This window comes from Gossypium raimondii, chromosome 5 (genome assembly GCF_025698545.1).
Source record: "Gossypium raimondii isolate GPD5lz chromosome 5, ASM2569854v1, whole genome shotgun sequence".
Lineage (NCBI taxonomy): Eukaryota > Viridiplantae > Streptophyta > Magnoliopsida > Malvales > Malvaceae > Gossypium > Gossypium raimondii.
In genome coordinates, this window is record NC_068569.1 from 3,020,885 (window position 1) to 3,048,288 (window position 27,404).

Sequence of the window (27,404 nt, forward strand, 5' to 3'; positions counted from 1 at the left end):
TTTGTTGTCTTACCTTACCGGACATTTTAAAAGGTGTTGATCTCAAATAGCATCTATTTAAACAACTTTAGACATAACTGGAAATTTGCACAGGAATTCTGCTCCTAGAATCTGATTCCAAACAATTTAAAATGCAACTTCCGGAAGGATTCCAATGGGATATTGGTTTAAAGAAATTGCTCTTTCATTTCACCCCTGTGCCTTGGCCGTTGGATTGGAATGTTTCTCCACCCCAAACTATATTCCAAATGGATGATCCAAAGGGAAAGTTCACACCTTTCTTTAAAAAAGAAAAAAAGAGGCAAATATAGGATTATATTACGAACTGGGAAATTCTCAATAAGAAAAAAAAGGGTTGCTCCTAAAGAAATTTGTTTTCATCAATGGAGCCTAGAGGTGCTTGCAGATCAAACAGGTCTTCATTTGAGAAATGGGTGGCAATTGTATTGACCTTTCTAGCTGTGGTTTCACCTCTCTACGTCAACCAAAAGCCAACAGAGCTGGAGCTTGAAGAGCAATCCATGGACTTCACCTCATGGTTATGTCTCCTGTTTGTGCTACTGCTCTTGGCCTTTGCTTTCTGGCTTTACTTGAACCAGAGCTTTACCAGGTTCGACCGTCATTGGATTAGGCCGAGCAGGTATTCATCATATGAAAGACTGGTTGCAATAGGCTTGATAGTCTTAGGTGTTCTTTCTCCTCTTTATATCAACAAGGGCACGAGTGAGCTCGAACCTGATGAGCAGCCCATCAACTTTGCTTCTTGGTTGCCTCTTCTGCTATTGATATTAACCTTGGCCATCGCTACATTGCTTTTCTGTGATAGAGGCTGTACGAAGTTCGATCCTAACTGGATTCATAGAGTTGGGGGTTCTTCTGCTGGGATCTTACTGGTTCTTTTGATTCTTGCTGTCGTTTTGAAGTGTAAGAATGCCGGTTGAAGTTGAATTTCTAACAACAGGAAGTGATTCATTAAAGAACACAAGTCATGAAGCTTCTGTTTCTGTCAATGTCTTGGAGACGAAGGTTCTCTGTTTCATAGTTGCAGCCTTGCAGGTATTAGACCATGTCATTGTAAGAAGAACGAATGTACAGTTTACTGTTAAACTGGTGTTTTATCCAGTTGTGTACGGTTTCCATAATCCCTGTAACAGGGCTTTACCACAAAGCCAAGCTCTATACTTGACTATATTGGACGCATGGTGTGAATGTAGTTCAAGTGTTCAACAATGTCACCTGCTCACGTATGCATAAAATGTAGATTCAAGATAAATTTCATGAAGCACCACAAAAACAACATCGAATAGGGGTCTACCAGGGTGCCAAGCATAACAACATACACCATTCCAAGTGGGAAAGAGAAAAGCCAACGCCTCTTTAAATCGTGGTGTATGATGGTTTCACAAGTCAATGATGAACAACATGTACCATTCCAAGTGAAAAAAATAAGTAATTGTCATTCCAAGTAGGTTCACTCAATTTGAAGGTTGACACATGAAACTGGAGAATTCAATGGCACAGTGTGAAACTTGCTCAATGTGAAAAAAGAAACAAATCAATAAAATTATAACAATATATAAACCCCTCCAAAAAACTACTAGAGAGGCTAGCTATATATGGCAATGGACTGAAGCAGGCCTCAGAATGAACAATCTAATGATAAAGAGTTCGGATACTGTAGGGTATGATCATATTCCGAAGGCATATCCTGCAGCAACGAAAGCTGTTATGGCGTACAGCCACATTTGATGAAGTCGAGATAAATCATTAGCACTGCTGCATTCATCATTGGCACCACTAAAGCATCCCGGTCTCGAGATTTTAGCCACACCACCTTGTGCAACAAAGCTACTGTTATGCTTACCGTTGCTGAAAAGTACACACCAGAAATAGGGACCCCCACCATCGGAGCCGGTCACACCAGCCCCAACTTCAGTGTGGTTCTTATTGTAAAGAATTTCCAAACTCTTCTCGTTTTTCATCAACATCGAGAAAGCTTCAGAAGGCTTGACGTATTTCGATTGGCATCCAAGTAAACGACCAGTGATTGGAGAGAGGGTTGAGGCTTCCACACCACAGTCGGGGGCAAAAGTTTCAGCAAATTCGGAGTCAGCGGGCTTCTTGGCCTCTCCTACAGCTTTACAGTCACCTTGGTATGCTTTTATATATTGCAAAGCAATGCAGGCCAGGCCTGGGTTGTCGGTGAGAGCCGATGACTTGTGAGCTGTCCTATTGGCATTAAGCGCAGCCACCAATTCATCCGCAGGGTTATCGGTTACTTTGGCTACAATTGAACAGTTCCATCATAAGGGCTCCAGCATAATAATAAAATTAGACCATAAACTGAAACCACAAAGATAGTTCCTCTTCCCTCTTCTATAACAGATGATTATTCCTTATCATAGACAAGCAAGAAGTATACGGTGGAATTAAATGCATTAAAAATGTTTCCAATCAGAATACACGGAAACCTGAGATGCAAAATAAATTTTCTTTCCTTTGTCCTCCTTTATCAACTAAATAAAGGACTGAAAAAATTAAGTCAACTGCCTAAAATACACAGCTTTAAACATGTGATCCAGGGGGGAAAAACTGCTTAAAGAAAGTCATATCAAAATGGGCAACCATTCAAGTTTAGACTTTAGAACCGCAATGCCTGAGATTCAGATCAATACTACATCTTACCAACTAATAAATAAAAGAAGCATTTGGAAAATACGAAAAAAAAACCCAGAAATAAACATGGAAAAAGGATATAATTCTATAGTTATTAAGCAGATTCATCACTTACTCAGACCAACAGAAAAAGAAAAATAAACCATATTTTTTAATTTTGTAACAGAAGCTAAAGCTGGATAAGAGAAAGAAGAGGGGAGGGAGACTTACTCTGAGTGTTGGCAGAAACAGATAAGAACAGAAAAGGAGAAAAAAGAAGCCATAAAACCATTGCCATTGTTGCTGGGTATTTCCCTTTTTTTCCTTAAGTTGCTATGAAGAATATAACTCAGTAGATCTGATACAGAAGAAAGAAAGAGTCAGTAAAATGTCTACTTCGTTTCGGTTGCTGTACAACTATGGCTAATCTGTTGTTTTGGTCTTTATTTGCCGACATTACCACCATCCGGGTTCTTCTTGGACTTTAAAATAATTATCTCGTGTGGTATACTATTTTAATTTTAAGAAAAATGATTCAATCTACAACACAGATGCATGTGATGTGAGGAAGGCAATTTTTCTAAAGCCAACTGTTTTAGTTATAAATTATTATTTTATTATCATAACCCCAAACGTGTTTAAATATTATTTTTGATGTTCAATAAAACTTATATGTGAATTAAATATTAATAACTCTGAATTTTTTAGATGCAATCTTATTTATACAAAATAAAATATCTTTAAACATGGTTGGCATATTAAATAAACACAATTAGGTATAAGGTACATGAACTGTAGGTGCATATTGGGCCATTTGCTCAATTAATGGACCTAAGCAGTGCGTACTCTGAAAGTATCTGATATTAAGGTCCCCAACTTCAAATGTTGAATGTCTGTCGTCACAAATTCATGCTTCCAATCAACTGATATCCTTAATGCATATTCCTTCAAATATATGTATATATATCTTTAATGCAACCATTTCTTTGTAGGATCATAGCATTTTTTCTTTTTAACAACAAAATTATGTGACATGATTTAATTGTTTAGAGTTTGCCTTTTATATATATATAAAACCCATTATGTTTTGACAAAAATTATAATGGAAAATACTTTAAACAATAAAACGGGATAAAAATAAAAAATCGAGTCACTAAATTTTTCACATTTGAAAGAAAATAATTTAATATTGAATGTAGATGGAGCAGTGATGAACTTGTAATTTTAATTATTTCATTTAAAGATATATTAAGTATAATTTTTAAAAATATATTTTAATAATTTCGTAATTAAATCGGTGAATCAATTGAAAACGATATTAATTTAATAAAATGCTTAAATACTAATAAAATATGTAAGTACAGATAAAAGTGTGGACATTTGATCTTCACTTTCCTCAAGAACAAACCCAACAGGGCTTCTATTAGGGAATAATTGGGTCTTTTACGTCGGGCTTAACCCTAACACAGCCGGTTGCTGGGCGTCAGGCGTCCAAATGTATCAGCTCAGTTCATCTTTTCTTATCTTTATCTAAGCTCAAAAACATTTTATAGATTAATTGAACTTTCCAAATGAAATTGCATCATCAAGCCCATATATAACTTTTATCATAAGCTTCATAAATATATTCCAAACATAGTGATGATAATATACATAAACATAAATATTTAGAATTTGAAATATAAAATTACATATGAAATTAACAACATGCATACAAAGAAGGGATTGTACGGAATTATGATTCCATTTTATCTTTATCTCTTTTTAATAGGAGAATGACAAATTGTATTTTTACTTCTGAAAAAATTCAAATCCAACTAAATGCTAAAAGTTAAGAGGAAAATTTTGATTTGTCATCCTCCTATTATAAAGGGATAAGAATGACGTGGAATCATAGTTTTATACAATTTTTTTCTCCATACATACATCAGATTAACAATACTAAATGCACTACAATTATTTATCACGACGTTATCATCGGTTGTGAGTTAGTATCGAGTTAACTTGCCACACGAATTCAATTAATAACATTATTAATATACACAACTGATGGAGATAATAAGTTGTGCATTTTAAAATAAAACTGTATAAAATATATCAAAATGAAGTCTTAGCTTAGTGGTAAATAAAATGCATAATGCAATTGGTTTATGTTTAAATCTCATTATATGCAATTTTTTTGTTTTTAATGAAAAATATTAAAGTACCATCGAATAATATAACTTATTTTAATTACAGAAAAATATTTCCGTAATTTAACAACTGAGTTAATGATTCTGTCGAGAGTGACAATAATGCAACATTTAAAAAAAAAATTCTAACTAAGCCACTATCCAAAAATAAGTAAGATTAATATATACATTTCACTTAGCCAAATCAAATGAAAAAGGAAAAAGAAGTCACACTCCAACTCTTATCAATAGACCCAAAGAGGATTGAGAGATTTGTGTTTAGCATTTTCACAATACAATCTTTCCTATGAAATCAAGGATCAGTCAGCTGATTTGTGGCTGTCGTTTCTAATATATATTAAAACCAATAAAATTCAGTATTAAATTATATCGTCTCTAATATAGTAACATCTCCAAGCTGTATCGCCTTAATAATATCTGTCGTCTTCCTTCCATGTCAGCCACACTGAAGCCCCACATTTCAAATCCTATTACCACACCTACAATATGTTTGTGGCTTCATCCTCGCCCAAGACAGTTGTAGGGAACTATAAGAGAAGGGAAAGTGGACCATAATGAAACTGCATATAATCAGTCGACGTACGAAAAAAGAATCATTCATGGCTACCAACTGTAAAGTTCACTAACTATAATATATTCATTTATGAAAATACCGATTTAATTTTGTATTTATGCAGAGAAAGGCATGCATGTAGCCTACTCCAACTTTAATCTGCCTTACAAGATAGCTTACTACGTAACGAAGTAAGTGGACTATATGTCCGTGCCTTTTGGCTTTTCATTAGACCGTGACAAGAAAAAAGAGTAATTTTATTGAAAAGTAAAGATAATACAAATACAACCACTAACACCGTCCAAACTTAATTTCGAATGCATGCAAAGTACCGCATTTTTTTTTTCTTAGTGTAATATATAAAAATTTATCTTCTCTTGCGTAGGCTAGAATCAAATTGTACCTCAACAAATGTTAGAGGGAGCCATCAATGATTGGTTGGTACATGTGATATCTTACAATAAATCATGATCTTGTAATGAAACTCTAAAGTTGCTATTGGACCCCCTCCATTTTTAACTTTTTCTCTTCTTTTTATAAGTGGAAATTGGAAAAAGAAAAGGAAAAAGGAAACCAAGTAGATTCGATTTGCATTGTTTCAACGTTCAAACAATTAAGAAAACCTAATGCTTAAGGAATAAATAAATGAAAGAGTATACTAATATGATGTTAAAAAGTTTAGTTTTTAGACGCTAGTAAAATCAAGTCCTGTCATCCATTTTAAATATATAATTCGATTTTTAAATTAAATTATTTAAAAATAAAGAGTCAAACTTAATTAGAAATTCAATTCTTGTAACCTTCACATACTATTAAAGCAATGAACTGATCATGTTTTTATGACTTTTGCCGTTACTGTTTTTATAATTTTTTTCACAGCCTAAACCGTTTCCTGAAGGGTGTTGTTCCCATTAGTTCTTGTAAAAAAGTGCATCTTTCGTTTTCCATGTTTCAGTATCCCTTTATTCACGAAACTTGAAATATTTTAAAGCTGAAACAACTGCATATAATGAAAGAGAAATTGGTTGTATTATGTGATATTATTTATCTTTTAAATAATTTAAGAGAAGAGATTGTCTATGCATGTATGTATATTTTATTTTTATTTCTTTAAAATTTGATTACATAACTTAATTTTATTGATACCTGGAAATTAATTTTTTTTGAAAGTTACTGCCATAAATAAATAAATGGGAAGAAAGTTTTTTGGTTTGAAAAGTGAAATTGATATGCACTTTTCGAGTTTTATACTTTTTTTAACTCCTAAAATGATGTTTATTGAAAAAGGAAATGAGCATAAATTTTAAAATATGTAGTTTTACAGTTTGAAGTCAAATTTTCTAGAATTGTAACATCAAATCCCACTTGAGATTAATTATTAATTCAGATTTGACATGAATTGAACGGTCCAAATTGATTGGTTTATATGAATGACAGAGACCTGAATCAAAAATAGAGTCCAGAAGCAAATGGAAGTAGTTTTTGCATGAAGTATGCCCCATTTTGAGATTAAAGAAAAAAAACTTTATAACAGTTAAATCAGTTTTTAGGCGATTAGATTATTGGTCGAGTTTAGATTTTTAATTAAAATAAATCGTATATATAATCCGTTTAACTCAAATTTTAATTTTCTTTGGAGGTTTTTTTTTTCTTCTTTTAAAAAAGAATCCAAATTATTTGACGAAGATTTTTTTCCCCTTTACAATGATAATGCAACATTCATTGTCATCAATCATTTGCAAACAGAACTGACCTAACCCACAAATTAATTAGGGGGAAACATTAAAGATGATAAATGTGATGATATGCAAAAAAAATTAAAATTAAAATTCCCTGCCAATTATGATATTCGGTAGGTCCCTCCTGAAAATATTTTGCCCCGGTGCAAGTATGGCCATAGGATCAAAGCTAGCCTTCCTCTCCACAAATCTTGACCATCGATTCCCAAAATGTCGTTCCCAATCCTCTTTTGATTGGTAGTGAGGGAGGTATAACTTGAAATCCAAACCCACTTTGATGCACCAATTTACAATCTCACGGTTTTGAGCAACCGATTTTTCAACAGATGGGCCATTGGGAACGAAGCGTAGCAAAGCCACGATGTAGAAGATTTCACCTTCGGGTAACACCACAGACGTTCGATCATCCCATCTGAAAAAACACATTTGAAAGCAACCCCACACACACACACATATTAGAAGAACAAGAGATTCATATATACCTATCCATTTTATACGGAAAAGGATGAAAGCAGCACCAATAAATGATGCTCTATTTCTGCCCTTTTTTATTCATTATTCTATAAAATAAAAACATTCTTTCATCATATCCCATCATTGTCACGCCAACTAGAAATGAATTGTTTATTCTGATAATCAAGCACTTCTCTTTTCTCTGCATTTATCCAAATTTGAACGAAATAAATGACAGGCTTTTATAAGGTATGTAACTATATACAGCAAAAAGACACGTAGGATTGCATGTCATTGGGTCACGACGATCTTATCCTATTCTATAATTGAGGAAGTTGGGACAAAAGAATCTCAGTTTTCCTTGATATCATTTATAGAATTATTTTGATATTTTCCTTTTGTGGGGCGGCAATGCATGTCAAAAGATCTGGTTGCTTGGTTCAATTTTTTACGCCGCAAACCGATACGGTTACCCTTTTTTTTACTGGTCTGAGAGCACCCCCGCCGGCTGCACAAATTCTCGAGGACGGATATGATCCGTTACAGTTGAGCACAGAGTAAGACGGTCCTACAGCCGCCAGTTTGCTTAGGGATAGGTTGATGTTGTAGGCCATATGATATAATACTGTGGGTCCCTCTATGTGATTGACTCTTTTGGGAAAATTTATTAAGAAATTATTTGACGTCTTTCGGACAGCATAAAATCTTAGCCACAAGAAGCTCTCAGACGTGCAGTTTTGACATGGGGATCCATAAAATAAATAAGGGGGAGTTTTACTCACTTGCTACGCAGAAGAGGGTAGATCAGCATGGGCCCACCGACTCCATCTTTCAACATCGTTTTAAACACCGTCCGATCAAAATTAACGACGTCCGATTTAGACACGAAGAGGTTCAACCAAGGGTGAGGACCATCCCAAGTGCCATTGGCTTTCACTTGTTCCTCCGCTCGGTTTACACGCAGTAAGAACTTCGTGTAGCTTACGTCCACCTGGGATTTCAACCCTTCAACGAATCGTAGCCGTCCAAGAAGCCCGTTTACGGCCTGCATAGGGAATACAGTAAAATAGAAGGAAGTCAAGGACAATATCGTCATTCCATTGTTTAAACCATATTGGCACTCGTGAATTACATAGATTCCATGATAGATGATTGCGATGGGGGTGTTTGGGGCCATTTCCGGAACTGTGCCAGTGGGGGACCAAAACGCCACCCAAAATCTCATTCATATAAGGAATAGTTACAGTAGCGTCCCATTCTCGTAATTAAACCCCTTAGGTTTGGCAGTTTCGGCAACTACTTTATTTTGAATATCAGAAAATCCGATGGAGGAGTAGAATAAGGCCGTCCTCCATCGCTGACGGCGCGAGAATGCTCTGAGATTTTCTTTTGACATTCTTTTTCACTGTCCGGCTACAACAGGGTCGATAATAGGACCCCACGAATTTCTTTTTTGATGTTCATAGTTAACAGTTTTATATGGGATCCACTTAGTAAACGCCTAGGTCAAAACTAAAAACTCAGTATGCAACAGAGAAATCATGTATGTCCCACTCAGTCATCGACGTTTAGCAATCAAGGCTCAAACTTGTTAGTTAGTCCATGATGCAGGAGATTAATGAATAAACCAAAAAAAAAAAAATTGTTACCGTATCTACAGTTGGGTGGTCACTGTTGCGGTAATGGAAAGCCACTTCGAGGCAGTAGAGGACTGAGCCGGCGGTTTGAGAGATATGAGTCGGGTTGAACTCATGGCCCGGGTCCAATGGCACGGATGGCCAACCATTGAACGGATCATCATTGTTACAGAATACGAACCCTTCCACGTAATCAAACGACTCGCCTTCTTTCTGAGTCACCAGAAACTCAGCATCCCGAGTAAACTCCTCAAACTCAGAATACACTACCCTTATCCATCTTACCTAATCATACAGATAAATAAAATAAATAACATAGCTAAGTTACGTAGCGGAAACGTCAAACGTGTCGCTCATGCACTTCAAATTAAAAAATGTAGAAAATTTGAATATGAATAACAAGAGTTATTTTATTTCTTAAAACAGAAATACCCACCATGTCTGGAGCTTGTTGTAGCTTAATTCTTGCTCGGGTAATAATACCGAACTGACCAAGCCCGCCGAGGACTCCGAAAAAGAGTTCGGAGTTTAGCGTTTCGGAGCAAACCGTTATTTCTCCTTTTCCAGTTACAACTTCCAATTCCGTCACGTTCGACGTTTGCGGACCATAACGGAAAGCTTGTCCACTAACGCCAGCGTTAGATAAAGTCCCACCCACCGTTAAGCTGAGGTAATCCGTCCACGACCTCGGAGCATAGCCGTACCTCGAGACGCACCGTGTCAAGACGTCTTCCCATAATGCCCCGCCGGAAACATCGATATAATGAGAGCCATTGATTGGCAAGAATTCGAAATGGTTTTTCTCCGTCGAACACATGTCTATCACGAGCCCCCCCTCGGCCATCGCCTGACCGTTAATTGAGTGGCCGTTACCCCTTGCCGCCACCGTCAAATTGGAGGTCCTCGATGCAAGCTTAACGACCCGACTTATATCTTCCGCTCCAGAGGGTTTGATTAAGAACAAGGGCTTAACCGAATAAAGACCACCGAAATCTTTACTGGCTAAACTGCTAACATCACCGTTTTCGATGCTGCCTTGTAGGTCGAGGGATTTAGATATGCTGGAAACATCGTCGTCGAGCTTGGACTCGGCGTCGTTGTTGTGTACGATTCGCCCCAAGTAAGCTATCATCTTTGTATGCAAAAGCAAAAGAGACAAATAAAAGAAATGGTAGTTTTAGTTTATTTAGATTTTAGAGCACTGTAAAGATGAGCCGTCTTTGGAAGTTAATTGGAGGGGCTTAAATAATGCTTTAATGAAGGTTTTTTTTATGAGGTTTAAAAAATTATCAGGCTAACTAAGCTCTTAGGTTATATAATAAGGATTTTATTACTTTAACTAGTGGTTTAGAGTTCGATATTCGTCTGAGTAGAGTAAATTTAAAATTTGTAACTAATAATTACCTCTTTAATAGACTTATAAAATACAAATAATTAGTCATTGGACTCGTTCAAAAATATTAAATATATTAATATCATTTTTAAAAAGTACTTATAATTAAAGAACTTATTTTTAAAAAGAACTAAAACATTATTTAGTTAAATAATTATTGTATTCCTGTATACTTGAACAATATATTTTAAAAAATTAAAAGAAGTTTTTCTAGCAATGGTGTATTTTGTGTATGACAAAGAACTGTAAAAAATGTACATCAATGTTGACGTTTTATTTATTGTAAAAGTAATACATTGAATTTTCGTTTATATATTTATTTTGAATAAAGATATATGAAAATAATAATGATTGCAACTTAAAAAAATGAATCTAGATTTTATTTTTCCAACAATATATTAAAGCATTATTAGTGACATCAATGTATTTGGATTTCAAATCTTAGCCTTTATAATTTTTTCCATTGCAAATATCTTTGAAAATTTTTTCCTCAGTTTAAAATGAATGCAACATTTGGATTATTTGTGCATTTACTTTTTGATTTCTTGTTAATTAATAATTAAAATGTTAAACTATCCCTACAAACCCTTGCTATTTTAATGCGAAAATGCATCTCACCCAATTTAAGTGAAAATAGACTTAACAAATAGGATTGCTTCTATCACATTTACACAACAAAAAAAATAATATAGAAAATGAATTAGGTATAAATCTCCCAATTAAGTTTATGAATATTAGGAATTGCTCTAACCATAAATTGTATTGATTCTCGATTTAATTGACTCAAAGTCTTCTTTCGAATTGATATTTTAATTAATTTTCGATTCAACAAGTCTAATTCAACAGCGGAGCCAAGGGAGTAGGAGCCCCAGGCCCCCTAAAATGAAAAATTTTCCATTTAGGTCATTTATAATTTATAAAATTTTAAATTAATAATGATAAAATTACACTTTGGCCTCCAAAAATAATAAAAATCTGATTTAATCCTTTAAAATTATAAAGATATAGACTATTAAAATAATAAAATTATATTTTTATTATCGTAAAAATATACAATTTAATTCGGACCCCAAAAAAAAGTTTTCTGATTCCAGCATTCATAATTTGATTCAAACAATATTAGTTAAAATTGAAATTTAAAATTTACACTTTCTCGTATAAACGTCTTAATAATGTACCATAGAATGCATCCTTTTCAAAAGTCACTTTGCGTATTAGCTTAAGAAAAGTAGCACTTTAGATTATATTTTATTTTATCCGTTCATTCAATGTGAATAGTGACTAACTGATAGTTAACAGTTTTTGGAACAACCCATTATTAAAAATTCAAAGGTAAATCTGGATTATTGATTTTCTTTGAACGCCCGCCATTGATGCCAAACTTGTCTGCGCCACCTTTTCAGAATTTACATCCTTGGAGTTTTAAAAAAATATTGTGCCCCGATTTGGCAATGTGAAATTTGGTCTGAGTGTCACTACCATTTCCAACAGCTTGCTTTTTCATTTCATAATATATGCGTTCGTCTGATTGAGACTCGGTCAAACTTCAAACGTCGGCACATTTTTATTTAAAATTTGCTTATCTAAACTTTGCTCAAACACAACGGCAATAAATTACATTAATAACAGCCTCACTTATCTGCAACTTACATATTCATATTATTACAATAAACTATATATATGTTTTTCAAGGTTATTCCATCTTATATTTTGGTTAACACAGTCAACTATATACATATGTATATGTATGATTTTTATACATAGTCTATACGGTTAATAATATAAGATTCATTTAAGCATTGACAAATTGGTTACTGCAATTTGTGTATATCCAAAGAAAGATTTAAGCATGATGCCATGCAAATCTATTCGAAAACGAAAAGATTTTAGTTAGTACTAACTTCAGAAGAAAAAAAGGCATATATATGCTCAATTTCCATCATACAATATGATTTTATACCAAGAAAAAAAAGGGTTATTCAAAATTTTTAGGTACATGTATTTGGAACATTCATATTTGTTTCAACTTTCAAAGATATTGTCCTGTTCGTAATCTGATATATGTATAAGTTTTCAAGAAATTTTAGAAATCTTTTTTTGATTTTTCTTGACCAAAATTTGGGTGGGTAATAGATTTCGTGTGGGACAGATATAAATCTTGTGGTGCTATTTTGTTAAGATATCATGTTTTTTCCGAAGTAAGATAATAAGACAATAAGCATCTTAGTTAAGGTTGAATATTGGGGGATGAGAATCTTATAACATCACTACTGCTGCTGCTTTTTTTGTTTTGTTTTGTTTATGAGGAGAATAGAACCAAAAACAACGAGGCCAACAAGTCCATAACTCTATTTGCTTTCCTTAGCAAAAGTGTTGGTATCTTGTAATAATGTAAAAAGAAATGATTTGTTGCAGATTATGAACATGTATAGCAACTTGTGAATACATTATCTTGTGACTTGTGAGTGAATGTCCACGTTTACGTAATGGAGTTGGCTTTGGATAGAATGCTGAAGAATAATATATAGTGAGATGAAAAATTCTGATTTTATGATGCCTATAGAATCCAAAAAAAATGCCATTATTTTTCCACCTTTGCTTCATTACATCCAAATACCATTTGATTTCAGATGTGTCCTTTGATTCCATGGATATTTTGTCATGAATGAAAAGCAGATTTCCCTTTCCCTTCATCTCAAATTTTTGTTTATTTCATGACCAGTGTCACAACCCCAATTCATTTCATTCATTTAATCTAACAATTTTAAATATTATCCAACATGGCACAAATTTTGATTTGGGATGGCTGAGCAACATTTTTGCACTTTTGCTATAGGATATGATTCGAGTCTGGGAATTGTTAAGTAAAGATTTTGTCGCCTATGCCTTGGAAAATCCCTCCATGGCCAAAGCTCTCAATGACATGTAGCTAGCTACCCAATCACAATATTGTTTCACAATGGTTTGAAATTTTCTACCCATCATGATTGATCTGTTCTTCGGAGCAATTGCTATGATGGCTTCATCTTCAGTTTATGGCCCACTTTATTCTCTGTAATTTTATGATATTTCTCCTCCCAATTATCAAGCCATAAATGAGGGGGGGAAACTTTAATAATGGCAACATGTTGAATCTGCACAAAATTTCAAGTAGTCCCCCACCTGTAAGGTCTATTAGTTAATCTCATGGTCTCTGATTTTAGCATAGGATAACCTTAAACTAGCAATTAATCATAAAAAAAGAAGAAGAAGAAGAAGGAAATCTCACAAGGTTATCGATGCAGTCTTTTGGGTTAAATTTCAAGTTCAATTTGCTCCAAATGAGCTTATTGGAAAAGTTGGAAATTCAACAATATATCTTCATGGGGAATGCATTTTGGCGTGTTCTAAAATTATGGATGCAGTTCATGAGAAAAATACAAGAAAAATCATAAATGTGAAGAAAAAATAATCGTCTGTTTCATCAATGACAAAAGAGTGAGGGGATGGGTGATTTTGAAAGTTGCTGCTGCCTTGTTATTATGAAATACTAATTTATTGCTGTGTGAATCTTTGATATTTAATTGAATTTTGAGTTTATAAGTTTGGCTATTTATTCAGCTGTATTTAAAAATCATTTTACCAAGAAAGGAAACTCAAACCCAGATTTGGATTTAAAATATAAAAACGTTGGGGGGATTATCAGTTAAGTCAGTATATATATATGTGGCTTTGAATGGTGGTTTGCGCTATAATTGAGTTAGATATCCTGTTTGACTAGATTTTTATATCACTTCTTTTTTCTACTTTGAAGTAATTGTTAAAACATAATTTTTTGTATAGTTATTTTTCTTGATACTGATTACTATCAACAAACAGAAGATAATGGTCAAAGAAAGAGTAGCGATTCATCCAACTCGGAGAATTAATGAAAGGGGGGAGTAGGAAGAGGTTCTTGAGGACAAAGAAGAAGGGAAAAGGGAAAGATGGTAATAATGGAGATGGTGGGAAAGGACAAGATCCTCCTACTGGAGTTTACTGAATATTTTCAATAATTCTGAATAATTTATTATTCATATTCTGAAAATAATCATAACGTCTCTCTATTGGGCTCTCGAAGCCCAAAACATTTATTAAGAACCTACTGGGATTAAATCGGAATCCTAGGGAATTTTTCGCAAAATCCTAAATATATATATATATATATATAGATTTTAGAATTTTTTTTCCGAATTAGGTGCAGGGTTCATACGGGCGTATCACATAACAAATCTTTTCATAAGAAATTGCATAACTGAAACCTTTCCACTCTTTTATAAGCTCAATTATACTTTCATCTAAGCACTTACCATTCCAATGCACCTTATAATTAAACATATTACCATTCAACAGTAATTTGACACTTGCCTAAACTTCAAGCAACAACATTGGTTAGCGTACTTTAATATTGACAAACTTATTTTCTCGCCATGTCTCACTTAAATTTATTACTCGTCTTAATACACATAATTTTCCTTGTATACGTATCAAAGATAGTCTCATATTTACATGTCATGATACATATCATTTTCTTGTTGTTTCTTCTTAAATATAAATTATTCAATTCAAGATGACAATATTTCATGTACCATAATTTTTTATAAGTTCAATGTATATTTATTCCAAGAGCAGTTCATAATCTTGAATATGCATAATTATCAAGCAAGTTTCACATACATGTATTTTCCATGTCATATTTTAGTATATCAAATAATTATCATCTCTATGTATTTCAAATTTAATTTCATGACTTTAAGTACTTATCATTTTCTATTTTTATCCCGTTGAATTTCTCGGAATTTCGATGGATTTTTAGGGGTACACTTTAGTGTACAAATTCAGGACCGTCAATTCATATTCATGTGCGCGTATTTTCCAATTCAGAGAGCACACTCCCACGAACCTTATTTCTTATAGCGGGATTACCAGTCCAGGCTAAATCCCCTACAAGAGAGCACACTCCCGCGAACCTCATTTCTTACAGCGGGATTACCAGTCCAGGCTAAATCCCCTACAAGAGAGCACACTCCCGCGAACCTCATTTCTTACAGCGGGATTACCAGTCCAGGCTAAATCCCCTGTAATATAAACTCAAAGAGTATTGTCGGGATTACCAGTCCAGGCTAGATCTCCTGCAACGACAATTACTCTAATAAGATTGGATCTGAATTACCAGTCCAGGCTAAATTCAGACCTTAATTCGGATTATCCGTCCGGGCTAAATCTATTTTTCACATATTCTTCGGGAGGGCTATATCAGAATACGATCACCCGTCCGGGTTAGATCCTTTTTACCGTCAATTCCTTTTCAGAGATCCATCGAATTTTCCTTCCATTCAACAGAGATTTCTTCCCCTTTTTATCAAATATATAAATGTTTCATCAATTTTCAAACAATGAACATTCAAATCATATTCACATCAATAACATACATTTCAAGCATTTAAGAATATAATTCAAGTTCGAACTTACCGGGCTAAATTACAGAAATATCAAAATTTAGGGACATTTTGGTAATTTTCCATTTTCTCAATTTCCACCCAAATCTTGATCTAAATTAATATTTCATTTAATTTATTAATTTAAATGATAAAACAATTCATTTCATGCAATTTGGTCATTTTGACATTTTACAAAATTACCCTTAAAATTTTACTTTTATTCGATTTAGTCCCCGAACCTAAAACATGTAAATTAGATATTTTAAAATAAACTCATATTAGCTGAACATTCACGTATATTATTTTTCCTCCTCCTCCACTCCATTCCACATCCTTGATATATATATTATCACTATTTACTTGTTTACTCATAACAAGTTGTTCACTTGAGTCATAGTAACTAAATTAATTATATCTTAAGCTATAAAACTCCGAATTGAGATCCGTAAATTTTATCTGAAACTAGAATTACATATATTATTACCATAAAATTTTAAGAATTTTTGGTCTAGCCAATAAGTATATTTTATTCTTTAAAGTCATCCTTGTTTTGTTGTCCGACAGTTTCAACCCTTCTTCACTAAAAATTAATTATCTCATTGTACAGAATTTGGATGATGGTCTCGTTTGTTCCTTTTGAAAGTAGACTTATTAAGGATTCTAATCATATAAATTATAACTCATAATCATTTTTTTACAATTTTAATGATTTTACAAAGTCAGAACAGGGGAACCCAAATTCATTCTGACATTGTCTCACAAAATTTATTATATCTCATAATTTATAATTCCATTGATTACACTGTGTCTTCTATGAGAAACTAGACTCAATAAGATTTAATTTCATATTTTTTCATCCTCTAATTCAATTTTCATTATTTATGGTGATTTTTCAAAGTTAACTTATTGTTGCTGCCCAAAACTGTTTTAGTGCAAAATGTTGATTACTAAATTTATAACACCCTTATTCCCTTTCTCTATAGTATTTCCCATCACTTTCTCTTATTTTCTTCACTAACATATCAAGAACATAGAACCTTATATAATAAAACCCTACATTAACATCAATTTCATACTTTTTCAATAATATCAAACTCAAAAATATATTAAAATCTTGATGTTCTTACCTTGCTCTATTGATTTCAATCTTTAACTTGATTTTCTCTCTCCTCCAGCCTCTATTTCTTGAATCTAACTTGATATTATAGCTCCCCATAGTCTCCTTATCAATTTTCTCTCTTGGTGGCTATGGAAATTTCTTTGAATTCTAAGTGAAAATAGTGAATTTTTGGTGAGAGGACCAAATTGTAAAGAAAGCAAAACTTTCTTTCTTTCTCTCTTCTTCTCACGTTGATGCACGGAAAATTGGTGGGATGGTGGCTTCCATCTTTCTTTCCACTTATATATATATACACTAAATAAAATAATAAAATATCATTAAGAAAAAAAATCAAATCAAAATATAATAAACTAATATTTATTTATTTATTTAATCTAAAATATCTCCAACATCATCATTATTTTCTAGATTTCTCTCTCTTCAAATTGACCATTTTGCCCTTTAGATCTTCTAAAATTCCATCCTTGAGTCATCACTTAATTTGGTAAAATTACGATTTAGTCCCTCATAATTCTTCATCTATTCAATTTGGTCCCAATTCATCCATTTTCCTTAGTTTCTAGATTATTCCACCCTTAAAATATTTACACTATTGATCCTTCAACTTTTTCATAATTACATTTTAACCCCTCAAATTTTGAGTATTTACTATTAGGTAACAAAACTTTTCTCACTTTTTCAATTTAATCCTTTCTTGAATTAATATGTCATAATATACTTCCCAATGTTGTCATAGCTCAAAAATCTCCTTTTTGTCACTTTATTTCCTTACTATATCAAAAATAATATCTTACTGTAAAAATTTTCGGGGTATTACACCTACCCTCGTACACCTAGTGGGAGTTTGGGTTATATGCAAAATTTTAAACTCCCTTTTTAGGTTAAAATTCTATCTAAGTTTAGTCCAGATTTAAAATACAAAATTCAAATCCGACTCGGCTCGTCTGAATTATATTTACTTTATATTATTTTTATATAAAAATAAAATTAAAAATATAATACATCAAATACTCTAAAAACATTAAAATAAATGTTTCCCAATAAATTGAAAATATATTAAAAAAGTCTTTACACTTAAATAATATTAAAGAGATTTGCAACTTAGTAAGCAAATGTATCTAGCAAAATTAACAATAAAACAACAGTTATATAAAATCCAAACAATAACAACAAAATAATTGTGATATAATAGTGTAAATAGCAAAAAAGCAGCAATAGAAAAAAGAAGTTTAAGTTGATTTAGGTTGGGCTCGGGCAAAAAATCAAACCGAGGCTTGACCCATTTAGAAAATGAGCCTTGTTTCAAGTGGGCCTTCGAGCCTAGGCAGGTGGCTCAACACATGATCGAGTTTAGTCACTCCTTGTCTTGTAGTGTCATGTAGTAAATCGTATGATAACTTGAATATTTATGTGGGTTGGCTAGATGTCAATGTTGTTTAGGTTAGGTGTCACCATGGCATGTACTGTGTGGTATTGCCAGTATCGTAGGTTGTCATTAGTCTGTTCTTAGGTCGAGCCACCTAACTAGGTTCGAAGGCCTGTCCTAAAAGTGGGAGGGTTTGAGCAAAAAATAGACCCAAAAAACGGGCTTGGACAAAAAATAATACCCGTTTTCTAAACTGGTCGGGCCTCGGGTGATTTTTTTTGTCTAGGGTCGTCCCGACCCGAATATGCATAAATTATTTTTATTGTTGTTGTTTTGCTGTCATTTTGCTATTATATTACTACTATTTTGTTGTTATTTTTTGGATATTGTATAACTCTTGTTTTATTGATAATTTTGCTACTATTGTAGAGGTTTGCTTGCTAGGTTGTAACTATATTTGTATTATTTAAGTATAAAACTTTTTTCTTAATGTATTTTCAATTTGTTGAGAAACATTTGTTTTAATGTTTTTAGTGTATTTGATGTATTATATTTTTAAAATTTATTTTTATATAAAAAAATTAATACGGGAGGACCGAGTCGAGCTCAATTTTAGTATTTTTTTTCTGGATCAAGCTTGAGAAAAGTTTTAGGCCCTTTTTGAGACAGGCCTGGGCCTAAAATTTGACACCGACATGATCCAAACCTGATCCATAATTAAGTCTAGTTGTCTTGTTCTAACATTCTTATCATTGAAGTCATATGGGACAATTAAACTTAGTTGGCTTTAATGAGGGGTGTATCACAGACCGTTGATAGGCTAGTCCAACGAGAGGACCCAAAAAACTTACGAGGAGTCAGTTGCGTACCACTTATCAACCTGCCACGTGTCTCATCTTATTAGGGATATAACCATTTTACAAATTAAAAAATAACTCTTTTTTTTCGTTATATACTCAACAAATTGTAATTTGTGTCAATTAATCATTGGTGTAGTGAAAAATGATTTATGCTGCTTAAATTGTTTATTGATGTAAAATTTTAAGTTGTAAGGGGTAATCTCTTCTTACAATATAATACACTCAAATGTAAAGCTTATTAAGGCATGGGTGATGACTCTGGCAAGAGAATTTGAGTTATAAAAAGAAAAAAAATATTTAGTTCCACTTGAGTTTCTTGTTTCAAAGCTTATTGACTTTACAACAAACCATTGGGCGTGGTGTAGGATCGAGTTTTCTGGAGATGATTAAGAATATTAGTTCCCAAACTACAATGTTAGATAATTGTCATCATTATTCTAACTAAACCCATAGTAAGTAAAAAAAAACCGGCTGTTGCCTAATTTATTGAAATAATTTACTACACGCATGATCACCGTTACATATGTCGGTAATCATGACAGGGATGTGGGTGCTTGCAACTTGGAACCTCTGTTTCTATATATTCAAATTTAAAATTTATATTTATAACGATTAAAATGTTTCTATGATTGCCTCTCGTGCTGATCACAACAAAAGATTGACGCACCATTATCTCTTTCCACAAATAGTTGGAAAATAAAATTTAAAAAAATTTGCTTCAATCCAAAATCAGAAGGCATGGAATGAAAAAAAGAAGTTGTAAATTTAAATTTTGTATTTTAATTTAATAATTTCAGTACTTTTATTTTTTGAATTTTAAAATTGTATTCCTTATTAAATGGTCAATTTTAAATTTATTAAGTTTTGTTATTTTTAAAATTTGATGTGACAAACATAATACTACATGTGCAATGTCGCGCTAGCTAATTACTTTCACATTTTACTCATAAAAAAAGTCCGTTAATAGATTTAATTGTTATCGTTTGTGCCAAGATTGCAATTTAAAATTCGAAAAGTAGGGACTAAAAATGATCCAATTGAAAAACATGAACTAAGTCCACAATTTTATGCATAGCACAAAATCAATAACCAAATTTAATAAATTGAATTTAATTGTTACTATTTGGTTTAAGATTGAAATTTAAAAATTTGAAGAATACACGAACTAAAATTGACTGATTCAAAAAATATCGAAACTATTTTTATCATTTTGAAGCATATGGACTAATCCCCCATCTAATACAAGGACTAATAGGAAAATTTAGCCATAAAGAACCATCTTGACTGGTGGATTCACTTGACCACATGATGAAGCTTAGTTTACCTTCGGAGTTAAAGTATAACTTTATGTTTGTATCTGTTTGTTAATTTAGAATTTGAAAGGGATCAAACTAAAAAATTTTCATCTTTGGAGAGGCCAAAATATATTTCTACCACTAAATTAATTTATAATTTTAAAAACTTCAAGGGACTAAAATAAAAAATTACCCCTGCCTGCCCTTCGCGCCGTCCCTGCTTGAATGTATATTATATCACCTCGTCTAAGTTTCACCTTCGATATATAAAAATAATATTAGAATACTTGAATGTATATTATATCTATTTTAGGTAGCCTAGTGGGGTTTAGTTTAACAGGCGTTTGTATCTGAAGCTGAAGATACGCACAAGAGGACAGACCCTTCCAAGCCATATATATACATCCACTAAGATACCATTCCTGAATTATATGCTAAATCCATCACTCTCATATGTCGTAAGCGCTGTTTAATTTTCACCTAAACCCATTACATTTTCCAGGGATTAGGTGATTTATCCCACCAACATCCTTTTGTACTCTATCTTACAACCGTATATAACATGCTCCTATGACCGGAAACTGAATCTCAGGACCTTTTAAGATATATATATATATAAAAGGAATGGATCATGTGCTTATAGTAAGAACAAATTTATCCCATTTGATTCAGTGACTTTACTTTAATTACAATTTAATAAAAAGACTCAAAAACAATTTTTTACTTCACAGTTCACACAAGCTAGTGTTATATATTCCCGGACGCGACACAGACAATGAGGTCATGTCACGTAAATGATGGGTTTGACTGACATTTAACTTGACTCTTTGTTGTCCTCAAATCTAGAGGAGCTCATTCCCCCAGTTGCACTTCAATTCTTCTTCTCCACTAAACGTCAGATGCTAATTATATATAAATTATATATACAAATTACAAAGCTTGAGAGACTACATGTATTCTTCTTCCTCTCCACTAAAAACATCACATGCAATTAATATATATCTATATTTTATTATATATAATATTGTATGCCTTTAACAGCCGCTGGATTGTAGCACTGGTAATCTTTTGTATGAACATAAAATATAATAGATTCCCTTTATTCTACAATCATATATATATATATATCAACTTCCATAAATAATCCTTGCCAGTATAGCTTTGCAAATCCCTATACCACCCATCTCAGGGAAATATAGGAAGAAAGTGGAAGAAGATGCCGATGGCTCCTACAAGCACTAAATGCAGTAAGAAAGAAGTGAACAGAGGAGCTTGGACAGCTGAAGAAGACCAAAAGCTTGCTCAAGTTGTTGAAATTCATGGCCCAAAGAGGTGGAAAGCTGTTGCAGCAAAAGCAGGTTCATTTGAGAATACATGTTCAACTCAATTCTTACAATGATCGATGAAGCAGATCATATTAAGCTAGTTTTATTCTGAAACTGTACTTGATGCTTTCCTTTTTGTTTCAGGTATCAACAGATGTGGAAAGAGTTGCAGGTTGAGATGGATGAATTACCTTAGGCCCAATATAAAGAGAGGCAACATTTCAGACCAAGAAGAAGACCTGATACTAAGGCTACATAAACTGCTCGGAAACAGGTATGTTAGTTTATATTATATATATATATATATATATATATGTCGTGGTTATGATAATTAAGTGTCTGGGTTTATTGGTGAATGACTGAAATTAATATGACGTTAATTATGATTTAGGTGGTCATTGATTGCCGGAAGATTACCAGGTCGAACCGATAACGAAATAAAAAACTACTGGAATTCTCATTTGAGCAAGAAAATAAAGCAAAATGAGAAGCAAACCAGAATGCAAGAACCGGTGCTTGAGAATTCTAAGGTAAGCGAAAGGGAGGAGCCTCTACACAAGGCGAGTGAAGAAGGTTCGTCCAAGAGAGATGATGAGTACTCCACATCTTGCTTCAATGGTGATAGTAGCTTGTTCGATTTGTATAACAAGGAGCCTCTGGAGTTGGAGTGGATGAGTCATTTCTTCGAAACAGACGAGATATGGCTTAACTTAGCTTGATATCTACATTTGTTGGTAATCCAAGTAAAATCCTTGAGTTTCAGTTCTGTTGACAAAGGTTTTTCCTTGGATTAACAAATATTAAAATGTTATGTTTCCCTTATTCAAGTATAATTCAGATTATTATTGAATTCTATTTTCAAAGGTAGAGAAATGAAAAGTGTGAATGTGATCATGTTGCTGCCAAACTTCGACCTTGGAATCGTCTACTGCTGAGTCAGAGTCTGCCATTAAAAGATAAAAGGAAGAAGACTTTTGTGGAAGGAAAATAAGTTTAATAAGATCATTGCCAGCACTTTGATTAATCCAATATTAGCAATGATACTTGCAACTCTTTTTGTTTCATTTTTCCTTGGAGATTGTACCCAAACCCAAAGCCTATCGGTATTAGGTTAACAGACCATTGCAGACATTCACTAACGGAGTTTTATCTACTTCTCAACTCCTAATGGAATTTCAGAATCTGCTTCTTCTTTTTGTAATTATTATTTATATTTGTATAATTATTTAATCAGTTCAGTAAAAATGATTTTCAAATTTAAAAAATTATTCACACATCTTTTTTTTTTGTTATAGTTAACATATATCAAGACTGTATGTAAAATATTTTACAACGAATATTTTACTTGTTTTCATGTCAAATATATATTTTAAAATGCATATTCTATTATTTTAACTCTATTTATGAAATATTTCCATTCTTTTACAATGTATCAAACAATAGTTTTATAAATATATATGAAATTAAAGGGTAAATTTGATATATATGCTGTTTTTAGGAAATGATTAGGGTTTTAGATTAATTTTTAAATGTTATGTGAAATAGGTTATTTTTAAGAGAAAATAGATAATGCACTTTGCTAGACGCTTTTTCCTGTCAAATCAGATGAAAAGGCATCCAGCAGGAGAGAAAATATACATGAGAAAATTAAATGACCAGTAAATAAATTTTATTTTGAAAAATATTAAATAAGATTTAATTTTATAGATTTGGAGTTGGTGATTCGTTTACCCTCTAGTTATTGTCTATATTGCATTTAAAGAATTAATTGAGTTGTTACTTCCTATCAATGGGTCATATAGGCAATTTTCAAAAACTTTTTCTTTTATAAAATAATAAACATTACTATATTTAATATCAAGCTTTTATAAATATTTTTGTTTAATGATCCTGCATTGCTAACATATATATTTTTCTGAAAACATATATAAAGTTTAAAGAATTTTCTGACAACTGAATTGGGTAGCTAGCCTATCCAGTGGGCTTATGTATTGGGATATTGTTAGGTCAAAAGATGAATTTTATATATACAAATATTATTTTATTTAAAATAATAATTTTATTAAATAAACTTATTCGAATAAATATAAATTTCAAAAAGAATCGTAATTAATGAATAAATATAATTTTTCTGGAAATTTATAATGTTGTGAAAAAACATTATATAAAACTTAATATTGCTGTTTTTATCATTATGTTTTTGTTATTCGAAGAATTGTTGTATCCTTAAAATAGTCAACCACGCTTCAATTCTATTATTTGTTTTCTTGATTAAAAAGGTTTGCCCATATGAAAGCCCAATAGTTCATCCGGATGGTATTACAAACAAGGAAGCTAAGTCCCACATTGAAGAAAACATCTAGGAATTTAGGCGTGGAGTGTGAAATTTCCCAGAAGCATAGCTGATATGATTGAGGAATTTGTTAATCTTCTTAATTTCTTATTCCGACAGATCAGTTGTGTATATCAATTTAGAAGCTTCATGCAAATAAAATGAGTTTTCAGTTTAAGGTCTGTGCCGAGAAAGAAGTTATGGAAAGAGACGGTAGGTATCAACTTTTGAAGCAACTATTGTTATGAAAAAAGTTGGAAGATTAGCTTCTGGAGTACGACTTCCCTTCCAATCTGAACGTGATAATCAAGGAAATTACAGAGGAACAGAAGGGGCCCTCCTAAAATGAAGTAAGAATGTGTATAAGTTACAGGATGAGGGATGGACTTGGTTGTAAGATTTTGAGTATATAATTGTGAAGTTGATACTAAGAATTAATCCTTAACACCTTAGATGTAAGTATTGCCACTATCAACACACCAGACGGAGCACTGGTTACTGACACTTGCTATAAGGCTTTGGCTCTTCTTTCTGCCAAGAATTCTCAATTATCAAGCTCTTTTTGGCCTTTAGGGTTTTGATACCATTTGTCCCCGAGGTGGTTGTTTTTATTGCTTTGGTTTCTTCTATTTTTGGTGCATGTCTTTTGGATTGTTGATGTTTTCAGAGCCTTGGGTCTGCTTGTTACTCTAAGGGTTTGTTCTCCTTTTGTATTTGCTATTGAATTTTATGAAGCAGTATTTTCCAACAAAAGGAATTCATATTTTTAAACTGAATATACTATGAATAATCATAAAAATAGTTATTCCATTGAAACGCTTTCATTATTATAAACTATAGCATGAAGAAAAATTAAAATATAATCCGATGAAATCACTCATAGTAATTGAGAAAGAATTGTATGGATGTTCGTTTTCAGTAGTTTAATATTACATTAGTAATTGATGTAATATTAAATTATTTAAAAAAATTACTGTTTCATACAATCTTTTTTCATAATAATTAGATCGGTGAGATTAGAGATATACGCATAATAAGCTACTTAAATACCTAGGGTCTTGTGACACGTGTAATAACTTTATTGGTACACGTTACTTGGTTTTAACCCTCTTAAAAACACTAAAATAAGTGATGGAAATCAAAACCAAATGATATTCCCCCAAAAAGAAAAGATGGATCATGTGCTTAAAGTGAGAGTATATTCCCCTGCATGGCACAAAGCCACAGACAAGGAGTTCACGGATCGTAAATGAAGTTTTTGACTGTCGTTTAATTTGACTCTCAGCAACTTGTTCTTACCTCCCGAATTTGATTGGAGAACTAACTGCAGTAATACATATTCACTCCTCTTCCCCACTACAACATCACATGCAATTAATATATATAGAAGGTGGAGATACTGTTTACGTCTTTATGCCACGATCATCTAATTTGGAATAACTTTCAGTCTCTAAATCCCGTCTTTGACCAATAAATGGGTTATGTTAGTTGGCTGCGAATCCCTTGGGTTTATATATTCTACCTAGAATGGTAGGTACTTATGTATTATATTATATATATGTACCACCTTGCATAAAGAAACGTTTCCATCGCAATCCCGTTGCAGACCCATCTCCTTTTCTGTCTCTGCTAATTAATAGAATTCTGGTTTTGTGGAAAATATAGGAAGAAGGTGAAAGAAGATGCCAGTGGCTCCTCCTATAAGCACGAAATGCAGTAAGAAAGAAGTGAACAGAGGAGCTTGGACAGATGAAGAAGACCAAAAGCTTGCTCAAGTAGTTGAAATTTATGGTCCAAAGAGGTGGCAAGCAGTTGCAGCAAAAGCAGGTTCATTTGAGAATAAATGTTGAAGTGTAATTCTTACAATGATGGTTTTATTATGAAACTGTACTTGATGGTTTCCTCTTTGTTCCAGGTCTTAACAGAAGTGGAAAGAGTTGCAGATTGAGATGGTTGAATTATCTTAGGCCCAATATAAAGAGAGGCAACATTTCGGACCAAGAGGAAGACTTGATATTACGGCTACATAAACTGCTCGGAAACAGGTAAGTTGTGATAATTAAGTGTCTGAGTTTATTGATCAATTAATGATTGAAATGAATATATATGACGTTAATTGTCATTCAGATGGTCTTTGATTGCTGGAAGACTACCAGGTCGAACCGATAATGAAATCAAGAACTATTGGAATTCTCATTTGAGCAAGAAAACGAAGCAAAATGAGAAACAAACCATAGGTTCAAGAATGCAAGAACCGGTGCTTGAGAATTGTAAGGTAAGTGAATCCAAGAGAGATGAAAACTCCACAGCTTGTTTCATTAATGGTGATGATAGCTTGTTCGATTCTTATAGCGAGGAGCCTCTGAACTTGGAGTGGACGAGTCATTTCTTTGAAACGGATGAGTTATGGCTTAACTTAGCTTGATATTTTATTTAGACTTTGTCCATCTATTTCAATCCTTCAGTTTCATTTCTGGTAGTAATGTTGTTGACTAAGGGATTCCTTTTCTTGGATTAACAAATTATGAAAAATGTCGCGATGTTAATGGCAGACTTGGACCTCGGAACTGTCTACTGAGTGAGAGAGTCGGCCATTAAAAGACATTGTAAAGTTGGAAAAGTAAAGCTGTATGTTTGATTATTTCATAAATATAAAAAAAGAAAGAAGACTTTCGTGGAGGTTTAATAAATTTAAAATAAGGTTGGGTTTGGATGGAGATGGTCACAATATTTATATTAACCGCCGCAAAACTCACGTAAGTTTACTTGAATGGATCATTACAAGCACTTTAATTAATCCGAAATTAGCGATGACATTTGCAACTCTTTCTTTTCCCCTTCGAGATTGTACCCACTTTGATTCAAAATGGACCCAAGCCCAAACGGTACTGGTTGGTTAGCTGACAAGTGAAACGATTAACAAGAGATGGGATAATTTCATCATTTGATCCCTACAGTTTATCAAATCTTTTAATATGGTACTTTTGCTTTAAAAATGTCTATTTTGATACCTACCTATCAATGT

General features: G+C 32.8%; 5 protein-coding genes across 5 annotated transcripts; 3 read left to right on the forward strand and 2 right to left on the reverse strand.

The window, feature by feature from the left end:
• Nucleotides 1-270: 270 nt before the first annotated feature.
• LOC105768348 (uncharacterized) lies at nucleotides 271-1,273 on the forward strand. The gene has a single exon (XM_012588233.2). It carries the CDS (start codon nucleotides 384-386, stop codon nucleotides 939-941), a length of 558 nt encoding a protein of 185 aa, XP_012443687.1. The 5' UTR covers nucleotides 271-383; the 3' UTR covers nucleotides 942-1,273.
• A 164-nt stretch (nucleotides 1,274-1,437) lies between these two features.
• On the reverse strand, nucleotides 1,438-3,144 carry LOC105768346 (uncharacterized). The gene is made up of 2 exons (XM_012588228.2): nucleotides 2,887-3,144; nucleotides 1,438-2,284 (listed from the first exon to the last, which is right to left on the reverse strand). The coding sequence occupies exons 1-2, from the start codon at nucleotides 2,951-2,953 to the stop codon at nucleotides 1,689-1,691; spliced, it is 663 nt and encodes a 220-aa protein (XP_012443682.1). The 5' UTR covers nucleotides 2,954-3,144; the 3' UTR covers nucleotides 1,438-1,688.
• Nucleotides 3,145-7,073: 3,929 nt separating this feature from the next.
• On the reverse strand, nucleotides 7,074-10,458 carry LOC105769821 (cytokinin dehydrogenase 7). The gene is made up of 4 exons (XM_012590707.2): nucleotides 9,666-10,458; nucleotides 9,242-9,514; nucleotides 8,375-8,637; nucleotides 7,074-7,551 (listed from the first exon to the last, which is right to left on the reverse strand). Exons 1-4 carry the CDS (start codon nucleotides 10,359-10,361, stop codon nucleotides 7,224-7,226), a joined length of 1,560 nt encoding a protein of 519 aa, XP_012446161.1. The 5' UTR covers nucleotides 10,362-10,458; the 3' UTR covers nucleotides 7,074-7,223.
• Nucleotides 10,459-21,799: 11,341 nt separating this feature from the next.
• On the forward strand, nucleotides 21,800-23,312 carry LOC105765990 (transcription factor MYB114). The gene is made up of 3 exons (XM_012585284.2): nucleotides 21,800-22,080; nucleotides 22,192-22,321; nucleotides 22,439-23,312. Exons 1-3 carry the CDS (start codon nucleotides 21,939-21,941, stop codon nucleotides 22,764-22,766), a joined length of 600 nt encoding a protein of 199 aa, XP_012440738.1. The 5' UTR covers nucleotides 21,800-21,938; the 3' UTR covers nucleotides 22,767-23,312.
• A 2,674-nt stretch (nucleotides 23,313-25,986) lies between these two features.
• LOC105767566 (transcription factor MYB114) lies at nucleotides 25,987-27,051 on the forward strand. The gene is made up of 3 exons (XM_012587134.2): nucleotides 25,987-26,206; nucleotides 26,295-26,424; nucleotides 26,507-27,051. The coding sequence occupies exons 1-3, from the start codon at nucleotides 26,062-26,064 to the stop codon at nucleotides 26,802-26,804; spliced, it is 573 nt and encodes a 190-aa protein (XP_012442588.1). The 5' UTR covers nucleotides 25,987-26,061; the 3' UTR covers nucleotides 26,805-27,051.
• The last annotated feature ends 353 nt before the right edge of the window (nucleotides 27,052-27,404 follow it).

Coding starts and splice junctions, on each gene's coding strand:
- LOC105767566 (XM_012587134.2), top strand. CDS start 26,062: ATGCCAGTGGCTCCTCCTATAAGCACGAAATGCAGTAAGAAAGAAGTG. Junction 26,207..26,294: donor AGCAGTTGCAGCAAAAGCAG/GTTCATTTGAGA, acceptor TCTTTGTTCCAG/GTCTTAACAGAAGTGGAAAG. Junction 26,425..26,506: donor CATAAACTGCTCGGAAACAG/GTAAGTTGTGAT, acceptor ATTGTCATTCAG/ATGGTCTTTGATTGCTGGAA.
- LOC105768346 (XM_012588228.2), bottom strand. CDS start 2,953: ATGGCAATGGTTTTATGGCTTCTTTTTTCTCCTTTTCTGTTCTTATCT. Junction 2,285..2,886: donor TGTTTCTGCCAACACTCAGA/GTAAGTCTCCCT, acceptor GTTCAATTGTAG/CCAAAGTAACCGATAACCCT.
- LOC105769821 (XM_012590707.2), bottom strand. CDS start 10,361: ATGATAGCTTACTTGGGGCGAATCGTACACAACAACGACGCCGAGTCC. Junction 9,515..9,665: donor TACAACAAGCTCCAGACATG/GTGGGTATTTCT, acceptor CTGTATGATTAG/GTAAGATGGATAAGGGTAGT. Junction 8,638..9,241: donor ACCACCCAACTGTAGATACG/GTAACAATTTTT, acceptor TTCCCTATGCAG/GCCGTAAACGGGCTTCTTGG.
- LOC105765990 (XM_012585284.2), top strand. CDS start 21,939: ATGCCGATGGCTCCTACAAGCACTAAATGCAGTAAGAAAGAAGTGAAC. Junction 22,081..22,191: donor AGCTGTTGCAGCAAAAGCAG/GTTCATTTGAGA, acceptor TTTTTGTTTCAG/GTATCAACAGATGTGGAAAG. Junction 22,322..22,438: donor CATAAACTGCTCGGAAACAG/GTATGTTAGTTT, acceptor ATTATGATTTAG/GTGGTCATTGATTGCCGGAA.
- LOC105768348 (XM_012588233.2), top strand. CDS start 384: ATGGAGCCTAGAGGTGCTTGCAGATCAAACAGGTCTTCATTTGAGAAA.